The following is a 10,751-nucleotide window of genomic DNA, read 5'->3' as shown; positions in this document are numbered from 1 at the left end:
ACATTGATGCAGACACTGCACAGAGCATGCCACCATCCTGCCACTGTTCACGCCCCAATCCATCCCCTACTTACGCTTCCAAACATCAGCAAATATTCACCTCCCAGAAGGAAAAGTGCCCACCTTGAGCAGGTCTGAGAACAAGAAAGGTAGAGCACAAGTACTGGAAAGTGTAGAGAGAAAAGAAATAAGAAAATGCACCCAGGAGAAGGAGGAGGCATATTTAGGAGAGAAGTTATCATCTTGCAGTGGCTGCAGCAATATCTCTTTGGCCATGGCTGATGGTAGGAGCCCTCCTGTTTCAGACGAGTTACTTAAGAATCAGGAAAAGTCCACGTATTTAAGGAACTGCCCATTGTTGTAGCAACGGAGGAGGGAGCCCTTGAGCTAAGAAACTAAGAAACCCATTCTAACTTCCCACCCCTCCTACTCAGGTAAGATAACTCTTTTCACTAGCTGGTCCGTGAAAATCTACTGATTTTAAAATAAGAAAGAAATGTGGAAATCACATAAGCCATACAAAAATACTATTTTTTAAAAGCAGAAAAGAGTAGCAAAGCTTAAAAGCATTTAAAACAGGATTTTTAAAATCTTCAGTAAAATGTCACCACAAACCTGAAAAAAATGGATATTCCAAAATGAATGTCTAAAATTACTGAAGCAAATTGAAACTATGAAGAACCACCATAAAGCAGAAATATAGAAATTCAAAGAAGAAATAGCAAGGTAACAGGAAGATGTGGAGTGAAATCTGACAGACCTCGGGGGAGAGATTGAAGACAAGAACAAAAACATTGCCGAAATAAAGACCAAGTAAGGACAAAAGGAAAGAAAATAAGAAAAGCAAAGAACCACAAACTAAAAATGAAAAATAGCTTTAAAATGATTTCAGAGAAAGTCTTCAGTATAAAAAGTCACTGGAGACGCAACAGACATATAAATCAAGTTGCACAAAGGAGAAAACCAAAACACACACACACACACACACACACACACACACAAGAAGTAAACCAAAACAGTAAAATAAAAGAATTATTTAAAACCCTAATCGAGGGGCGCCTGGGTGGCTCTGGTGGTTAAGCGTCTGCCTTCGGCTCAACTGAGCGGGGAGCCCGCTTCTCTCTCTCTCCCCCTGCCCGCCACTCTGCCTACTTGTGCTCTCTCTCTCTATCTCTCTGTCAAATACATAAATAAAATCTTTAAAAAAAATAAAACCCTAATCGAGGAAAATATTTCTGAAATTAAAGCAGGCTCGAGTCTATGTATTGGAAGTTCACACGGTGGTAAACACAAGACGCATGCGAGTAAAACGCTTGGACTGTAAAGATAGACATAGAAACCTCCAGGAACGCAACTCCCCTCAAAAACCAAAAACAAAAACAAAATTGGAAAAAAAAAATCAGATGGAATGATGGCCAGAAAACAGCAGAGCAAAACTTAAAGGCATTGAAGGAAAGAGTACACACTGAGGTTTTTTTTTTGCACAACTACAAGAATATACTTCTGGACATGCAAGAACTCAAGGGATCTGGTTTCCAAGAGCTTTCCTGAGCAGTTTCTAAGGGACAAGATACACCCAACCCAGAAGATTTGTGGAAATTACTAAAATGACAATTGTTGAGCACTGGGCATTTTAGCTGTGGAATAAAGACTAAGACAAAGTAGTAGCAAATAGTATGTAAATATGCCTTGCTGTGAAAATGTAGAAATAGTAAAATTTCCATCAAATAGAAGGATGATAGGGAAGGAAGTTGGATTAAAGAGTAAGCTCGCTGATTGCTATATATGTAATAGTTTCAAGTCAAAGGATATTTAAAACACAGTAAGCTTCAACAGAATTAACCCCTTTTGTGCATCAAAGGGACACTACCAGGATAGTGAGAAGACCAGCTGCTGGGAGAAAAGATTTGCAAATCTGATATCTGATTAGGGCCTAGTGTCCAGAATATATAAAGGACGTGTACAATTCAACAATAAAAAGATGAAACAACCCAATTTTAAAATGGGCAAAGCACTTGAATAGACCTTTCTCTAAAGAAGATATACAAAAAAATGGTGAGCACATGAAAAGATACTCAACATCATTAGCCACTAGGAAAATGAAAACCCAAATCACAAGATACCACTTCACACCCCTTAGTGTGACTATAAATTTTTTTATCTTAATGGAAACAGACAAGCTTTGGCGAGGAAATGGAGAAGTTGGAACCCTTGTACGTTGCTGGTGAGAATGTAAGATGGTGCAGCATGAACAATCCCAGAGGTTTAAGAGATAACCAAGAGCTTGGGTCTGGTTGATCAATGGGTTCATCTGCTACGTGAGACCCCCTCCGTGAGGACTGGGGGAGGTGGCTGTTTTCTCTAAGGCACAGAAACTAATACAAGCAGACGGGGAAACTGAAGGCTCCACACTGGCCTTTGGACATCTGGAAATCCATCTTCCACATCTGCAGGCAGCTCCCCGCCGGGCACCCCACTTTTACCCCAGCCTCCAGCTCTGCCTGTCCTGCAGCCTCACCAGACACATGCCAAGTCTCACTCTGCAGTCCCCTTCCCTCCTTTCTCTAGGGACTCCTAACCCCGGGGGAGCCCCCGAAATAGCTGCACCCGCCACTGGGAGGTCCCTGTCCTCCCCTGTTAGAGCCTGAGATTCGAACTCCACCAGCACTCCATCCCCCTGATTACACAGGAACCTCTTAGGGTGGTCTCTTTTGAGAAATAAATGATGAGGTGACACCCTGTCTCTGACACCTTAGAGTCATTTAATAGAGTGAGCAGTAACTTGAGGGCAGGACAGACTTGGGGGTGATGGGAGCCTAAAGGAGGGAAGAGGGTTCCTAGACAGACTTGGATGACCTCATGGTTCTGCTGTGTATGCACCAGTCACATGCTCTGCCCCACGGAAGCTCCAAGGAAGGCCAAAGCCCCAGGAGGAGCCACTTTGAGTGTGGTGGGAAACTATGTTTTAGCATATCAGTGCTACAAAATACCATGTATTCATTAAAAATGATGATATCGGAGGATACTTTAAGACGCAGGAAAATGTCTACAAAATCATCTTAATTGAAAAAGCATTTATTCAATATATGTGCGTAGTTTGTAATCGGGGAAAAAAAAATAGCCCCATAAAATTCTCCTTCTACTCCAAAAGAAACACCAGATCATAGAATATAGGGCCCCTCTTTTCCTGAGAGCTTAGAAGACAGCATGAGGGATTCTAGGTAAACCCAGTGAAGAACTTCCTGGCTGTGAGGGTTGTCCTGGAATGGAATACGCTCTTCCTTTCTTAGGGTCAGACGAAGTAATGCCTTGCTTCCAAGGCCCAGGAACTGATGGGGATCACCAGGACGCCATGACAGAAATCCCACCTTGGTTAGGAATCAACCGTGGGTCCTTGAGCCAGTTCTTTCCCATCTCCGGCCGACTGTTTCCCCATCTTTCAAGAGGGAGGGTGGTGAGGATGGTCTTGACCTCCCGCAGTCCTGGTAAGGTACTATGGTTCAGTGGGGGTCTCTGTTTGGGGCCCCTTAAGACCCTGAACCTCCAGGGCCTCTTCCACCAAATGCAGGAGCCCTAAGGGTGAGTCCTTGGCTGTGATGATTTTTTGCTCAGGATCTCTTAGGGCCAGGGAAGGGGTCCCAGAAGCCACCTACATCTGCTGTGACCAGTCACCTCGGCCAAACAACCACCCTGATCATTGAGCCAGTCCGAGGCAGAGGGCAGTTCTACCAGAAGCCACTGGAGGTGATTCACCAGAGGCAGGGAGGTCTCTCTCTCCCCTAACCACGGAAGCCCAGGAGGAGAGGCCACAGCTGGCCTCCCTCACCGTGCCTGCCTGGGCCCACGTTCTCCAGCAGAAAGCTCTGACCTTAACCTGAATTCCTCCTAGGCATCCAGAACTCTGCCACCCCCTTCCTGCCATTCCAAGCTGACTTCTGTACCCTGCCGAAGCCACTGCGGGGGCCGCAAGACCCTGGAGAGCCGGGAGAGGGATCATCGGTCTCAGCAACCTTCATTCTTTGTACGGATGAGAACAACTGAGGCCCGAAGAGGGAGCAGACTTGCCCGAGATCACAGCCCAAGTCCAGCAGGCAGGACTGGACGCTAGCCCCCAACACCAGCACCTGCTCCCACCCACCCATCTTCAGTTCTTGCACAAGCACACCGGAACTGAGGCTCCAGCGTAGGGGGCGGGGCCGGGACGAGGCAAACAAGAGCCACTCCGTCCAGCTCATCTCCTTCCTCCCTTGACTCAGCTGCTCTAGCCTCCCTGGAGCTGCAGGGGTCAATTTAGGGGCCCCCAAGCCCTGCCTTATTAAGTGCTGGTAGCAGAAACATGAGGGCCTGGAGCCTTCTCCTCCTGGTGGCCCTCCTGGCTTTGGGGAGCCAGCTGCCTGCTGCTGCCTCGGCCAGGACGAAGGGAGGTGAGTGTGGGTGGCTTCCTCTGCTCCAGGGACCAGGTAGCTCCTACCTCTCTGGGGAGAGTGAGGGTTGGGAGGGCAGGCAGCGCAGTGTGACGTCTGCATGTGTAGTTGCGGATGCCCGCTTCTGGGAGCTTCCAGCAGCTGGGGTTTGGTTTGCACCTCTCTGTGCCTACCAGCCGGCCTTGTGAGCAGCTGTGGATGTCTTCGTGCCAGGGTCTCGGTGCTCATCTTCCCGTCTGAGTGCGGGATTGTGTGTGCATGTGCGTACGTGTGGGTCTTTGTGCCTACTTGTCTGTATGAGTCTGGGTCTGCACGTGTGTGTTTAGGTATGGCTGCAGGTGTGTGTGTCCTGGGGCTGTGCCTGTGTGCACGCGTGTCTCTGGGGGACGGGGGAGCAAACCTGTCTGTACCTGCTCTTCCGTCGATGTCTCCGTGGATTATTAGGATCTGTGGGCCCGCCTGGCAGCGAGATGACCCCTCCATCATCTTCTGTTGCTACTGAGGCTGTGCCTGGTCTGGTCCCTGCCCATCTTGTTTCTGTCTTTCTCAGGTCCTTCCCGTGTCCCAGAGACCAGTCTGTGCAAGGGACTCCCAAACTGGGTAGGGGGTGCAGTTTCTGGGATCTGTTGGGAAGAAGCTCCACCCCTACCCCTCTTCCAAGCCTCCCGGAAAAGGCTGGGGCTGACCTGTCAACAGGTGGGGGAGGACGGGGCTGCTGCGAGGCTAGACAGGTGCCTCCCCACCTGGGCAAGGCCTCCACTTCCTGCCTTTCTGGGGCTGGGACACCGTGACCTACATACACCCGTGCATCCCTGGCCCTGCCTTGCGGGACCGGGACAGTAATGGGGACAGGTTCCCTCCTCTGTGGGCCCTGGGGAGCAGCCCCCTGCACCTCTCTGCCCCCGCTAGCCTAACTGATGCCTTCCTCCGAGGTGGGGCTCTCTCTTCCCGGGGCGCGAGCTGGTTTGGGGAGGAGAATGCTCAGACCCAGGCTGAGGAGGGAAGCATGCTAGCAAGTTCTAGGGCCAGACCCCTGCTGGCTGTGATTCATGTGGCTCAGCCGCGTTCCTCCTCGCTGAGATGCGGAGAGATTGGGACTATTTTTATCCCCATCTTGCAGGTGAGAAGACTGAGCCACTTGAAATGGCAGTTCTGAGTCTCTCTTCCTTTCTGTCTGTTCAAGGCTCCGCCCCCGACCCCTCCTCCCAGGAGCTCTCCTGGCTGTGGGACCACCCCAGCCCACAGGGAGATCCCTGTCAGACTTCAGGCATCTCCTCTCAGCTCACGCCCTGAGGCCTGAGCACCGCTGGCCAGGGCTACCCCCCTGGACCTCAGAGCCTTCCCAGGGGCACGCCTACCGCCAGCTGGGGGAAGGAGGGGCTAATCCGGTTAGGGGCCTCCCTCGCAGACTAGCTGCTCTTTCTCCAGCAGGGGGCAGCAATTCAGTTTAAGACAACCCAGTTGAACAAGTGAAGTGGGTTTTGAGCACTTCCTGTGTGAGCAAGGTGCCCCCTATGTGTGTGGCTAGCGTCCAGTTAGGAGCTGGAGGGGAAGGGAGATGCAAGGTACAGTCAGGGCGCTGGCCGCAGGCTGCTGGGGGCTCTTGAAACTTTTCTCAGATGCTAGACTAAAGTGACGGCCTGGGACCAGCCTTCATCCTCCCCAGGACTCAGTGGTGGCGAGAGCAGAGGGGTGGGAGGTCAGAGTCCTAGCTCAGGCCCTTGTGGGTCTGGGCAATCACTACCCTTCCAACCCTTGACTTCCTCCTCTAAATGGAAGAAGATACTGAGTCAAGCCTTCTGCATGGAATCTGGAAATGGCCCAAAATCCTAACAAGAAAAATGGCTAGATCAGCTCTGGGACAGAACATTGTAGAGCTGTCAGAGGACCACCTCAAAGGCGAGTTCATACAGATCCCGGACATAAGGCTAACGTGCAACGAGACAAGCACGCAGTACAGGTGTGGCTGACTGTGGCCGGCCGTGTGACAGTGCACCAGGCTGGCAACAGCAGACGATGCTGGGTCGCCCTTCAAAATCCTGTCTTTCAAAGAGTCTCTGAGCCGAGCTGCTGGTGTTTTGCATCAAGGACTGTGCCTCAGCCTAATGGTGAGAGAAGCAGGCAAGGGGTCTATTCTCACAGCCTCCAGCCAAGGGAGAGAAGCAGACAAATAGATGCGGAGTCACAAACGCTGAAGGAAAGAGTGTGGGGTGAGGGGGGGGAGGCTGACCTAGTTAGTCCGGGGTCAGAGAGGGAGGGTGTCCCCAGGATGCGAGGATGCAGTGTTTCCACTGAGACTTGACGAATGTGGTGGAGAGAGCACCGGGCAAAGCGCTCAGCAAAAGCAAGGCCCCACAAAGAGAAGCAGCTGGGGAGCAGAGCAGGAGCCCCGAATGGAAAAGGTGTTGAGGATGAACACAGGGAGGTGGGCAGCCCCAGGCCAGGCACGGCCTGTTGGCCCAGGTGCAGATGTGGAACTTCATTTGTTGCCATCCTTCATGTCATCTGAGTCTCAAACCAGCCCTGGAGGGAGTCCAGCTTCCCACTGCACAGAGAGAAAACTGAGGCTTGCAGTCAAAACAAAAACAAAAACAAAAAACTTGCCAGCCACTTGCAACAGTGTGGATGGACCTTGAAGATGTTACACTGAGGGAGATAAATCAGCCAGGCAAAAACAAATACTGTATGATCTCAGGTCAGAATCAAGAAATCAAAACAAAACAAAAAACAAGCTCCTAGATACAGAGAAGAAATTAGGGTTTGCCAGGGGGTCATGGGTGAGAGGTAGGGGAAATGGGTGAAGGGAGTCAAAGGTACAAACTTCCAATTATAAGAGAAATAAGTCGTGGAGATGTAATGGGCAGCATGGTAGCTATAGGTAATAATACTGTATTACATATTTGAAAGTTGCTTAAGAGAGAGAATCTTAAAAGTTCTCATATCATAAGAAAAAAACGTCTAATGATGCATGGGGACAGATATTAGCTAGACTTGTGGTGATCATTTCATTATATATAAAAATATCAAATCATTTTGTTGTACACCTGAAACTAATATGTTATGTCAATTATACCCCAATGAAAAATTTAAATAAAAACAAATAAAAGCAAGTCCACCCCCCCAAAAAAAAACAGAAACACAAACAAAATAACTTGCCAAAGGACAGGCAAGAAATAAGGGGTAGAGAATTTGGATCTTGCAATTCCCAGAGTGGTGCTCATTATATGACGTGGAACTGCCTCCAGCTGCAAGATTTGGGGGTTTTCTTACAGAGAAATTTGGGGGCTGCCCACCGGACGATGGGCCCTGCCTCCTCTCGGTGCCGGACCACTGCTTGGATGACAGCCAGTGTCCTGCAAGGATGAAGTGCTGCTACAAAGCTTGCTTCCGCCAGTGTGTCCCTTTGATCTCCGGTAAGTGTCCCTCTCTACCTTGCTGAGCGCCCAAGCCCCGGGGCTGGGCACGGGCAGGGCTCACCAGGCCCCTGTGTTTCAGTAAAGCGGGGCAGCTGCCCCAAGGACCACCTGCACTGCCTCAGCCCCGTGCAGCACCTGTGCAACAGGGACTCAGACTGCAGGGGCTCCAATCGGTGCTGCCTCGGCGCCTGTGGTCGAGACTGTCGCAACCCCGTCTAAGGTATGGTTCCTACGTGCCTGGGGCAGGTTCTTTCCCTCTCTTAGCCCCAGCGTTAGATGTCCTTCCAGGTCAATAAGCCTAACAGGACACCTACCTTCCCAGGAGCCTGGGGCTGCCCACGCCAGACCTGGGGAAGAGGATGGGGTCGGAGGGCTCCTGTTGGGACCCGTTAGGACCAAGGAGGAACCGGAGACCCTCCATTCTCTTGCTGATCTTGCAACTGCTCTGAGCTTCAGTTGGCCCTTGTGAAGGAGGGTGGGCCATCCTGCCTGAGTGGCCGCCAGGGCTGGGCTGATGGGGTGGATGGGGATCAAAGTTTCTAAAGACCCCAGAGTCCTGTGATGGGGGAGGTGTAACCCTTTCCTTCTCTCTCCCCAGGCTAATTCTGGTTTTGGATCCTCAGCATGGGGTCCCTAGCAGGAATGGATGATGATAGGGGGCCTGGGACCCTGCCACCCAGATCCCGCTATCTCTGCCAGTGGCAGTTTCAACCTTCTGATGAACACTGATCTGCTGTCACCTCCCTTGCCTCCCATCCACCCCTGGTTTCTCCTCCTGGGAGTCAAGGTGCATAGATAGACTCCTATCACCCTGCACCACCTCCCTATCTCCTCTGGTGTTTCCCCACTTAAAATGCCCAATTCAGGTAGGCCCCTCTTTGTGGGGTCCAAACCCCTCCCTCAGGCAGCCCAGCCACCTTGAACGTATGTTCTAGCGGAGTTTTCCAGACATTATCTATTTGCATACCCCTTTCCACCATTTGTGACACACCTGCACAATAGCATCTCAGTATCTTGCATACTGCCTATACTATTTATCTAATGTCTTTCTTTAAATGGACTCCCTTTTGTATATAAATAAATTTATTTCAAAAGAAAACCTTGACATCATCACTATAAATGGAATACGCAGAATCACTTGCCACGAATAAAATGTGATTGTAAAAGCAAATGCAGTGAAAACAGCTAAGATCCAGGGGCGCCTGGGTGGCTCAGTTGGTTGGGCGACTGCCTTCGGCTCGGGTCATGATCCTGGAGTCCCGGGATCGGGTTCCGCATCGGGCTCCCTGCTCAGCGGGGAGTCTGCTTCTCCCTCTGACCCTCCCCCCTCTCGTGCTCTCTCTCTCAAATAAATAAATAAAATATTAAAAAAAAAAAAACAGCTAAGGTCCATTAAAGTAAATGTTGTCAGATGAAACAATATTAAATAATAGTATTAAATTCTACCTAGATGCTGCCACCTGCCAACACTGTGAGCCTGAAGGCTGTTCTCTGTCTCTGGTAATAAACGAAGATTAGCAAGGGTTAAAGACAAGTTAAAGACACAGATCTCAAAATTGTGACCTCTTTCCCGGAGTAATCAGAAGGACTGAGAAGAGAACTTTCTCAAGCGTCAGTGTTGTAAAATGCTGTATCCAGGTCCACCCTAAGATCATTTCAAATTGCTCCACATTTGGGGAATGTTGCTTGAACGGTTGGGATGTCATTATTTATGGGAGAGTCTGTCTCCCATTGGACGATACCTCATTCACCTGGGATTTCTCAAGGGTCAGTCTGTAGTCAGGACCTAAGAGGGTGGGGGAGGGGGTCAATGAGGGAACGACAGCCATCCCAAGGGACATTCCTGGACCCAGAGGGCTGGATTCCTGACTGTCCCAGTCACCCAGGACTTGCTTTGGGGAGAGGTGGGAGGCGGCAGGCTCCTCCCTGCCTTTATCTGCTGGGTTTCCTCTTGTGTCCCAATGGAAGCCCCAAGGGGGGAATCTGGGGCTGGGCAGTCCACCGAGCAGGTTAAGTTAGGAATCCCGGGTCTTCTTTCCTTGTTTTTTTGACCTGACAGTGTAGTCACGGGTGAGTCACCACTCAGGGATTTTGTTTGGCCTGTTGGAAGATGAAAAGAATCCTACTTCCTCACTCATAGTCCTTCTCATGGGGTTCAAGTGCTGAACTCAAAATCAGCAAATGCTAATTATAGGGATACATGCTGAAGCCCAAGAGTGGAGAGGGAGGAGAATAATCTGAGTCATTGACTCCCTGTGAGCTTGGGTATTTCCTTTCCTTCTGGGCCTCAATTTCCCCATCTATAAACTCAAGTGGTCGACACTGATAAGAGGGTACATTGTACTGTTTGCCCAAAGACACACCCCTTCCCTCCCCACCTTTGCCATGGCTTCCCTCGGGAAGAGCACACATCCCCCACCCAGGGACTTAGGGCTTTGCACTGGGACTGATGGAATGTGGCCCCAAGTGACAGTGCACCAGTTTCAAGGCAAGGTACCTGCCTTCTTGGAGCTTCCACCCTCTGCCATGAAAAGTGCTTGCCCAGAAGCCACTGGTCTTGGGATGAAGGATAGCTGAGGCAGGCCTGATGTTGAGCTGCCAATCCTTTAACTTGCAAGAGCAAAATAAATGTTTGTTATAGGAAGGCGGTGAGATGGGGGGGGGGCAATTGTTATAGATTTATAGCAGTGAGAGCTCGTCGAATTCAGATAATGATTGTTACCCTTGAGTGAATGCCCATTCCATGCCTCACACTCTAAAACATCATTTCATTCTTCCATCCTATAACCCTGAGGGAGGTGGGCATTCTTATTCCCATTTGACAAGAAGAACTTTTGAGATAAGTGACTTGCCCAAGACTCCCAGTTAAGAGGTAAAGTAGCCAGGATTCAGCCATACCATATTCCTTAGG

At 50.0% G+C, this 10,751-nt stretch overlaps 1 protein-coding gene across 1 annotated transcript; it reads left to right on the top strand.

Moving 5' to 3' along the window:
- The first annotated feature begins 3,905 nt into the window (after positions 1-3,905).
- Positions 3,906-8,938, top strand: WFDC5 (WAP four-disulfide core domain 5). The gene is made up of 4 exons (XM_027622882.1): positions 3,906-4,424; positions 7,697-7,837; positions 7,920-8,060; positions 8,439-8,938. The coding sequence occupies exons 1-3, from the start codon at positions 4,337-4,339 to the stop codon at positions 8,057-8,059; spliced, it is 369 nt and encodes a 122-aa protein (XP_027478683.1). The 5' UTR covers positions 3,906-4,336; the 3' UTR covers position 8,060; positions 8,439-8,938.
- Positions 8,939-10,751: the final 1,813 nt, after the last annotated feature.

This window comes from Zalophus californianus, chromosome 8 (genome assembly GCF_009762305.2).
Source record: "Zalophus californianus isolate mZalCal1 chromosome 8, mZalCal1.pri.v2, whole genome shotgun sequence".
Taxonomy (NCBI): domain Eukaryota; kingdom Metazoa; phylum Chordata; class Mammalia; order Carnivora; family Otariidae; genus Zalophus; species Zalophus californianus.
Note: the sequence above shows the minus strand (reverse complement) of the source record. Positions and strands in the feature narration are given on the sequence as shown.

Bases quoted from the DNA above. Each gene is read 5' to 3' on its own strand.
- WFDC5 (XM_027622882.1), top strand. From the start codon at position 4,337: ATGAGGGCCTGGAGCCTTCTCCTCCTGGTGGCCCTCCTGGCTTTGGGG. The intron at 4,425-7,696 runs GTGAGTGTGGGT...GTTTTCTTACAG, and splicing joins CTCGGCCAGGACGAAGGGAG to AGAAATTTGGGGGCTGCCCA. The intron at 7,838-7,919 runs GTAAGTGTCCCT...CCTGTGTTTCAG, and splicing joins GTGTGTCCCTTTGATCTCCG to TAAAGCGGGGCAGCTGCCCC.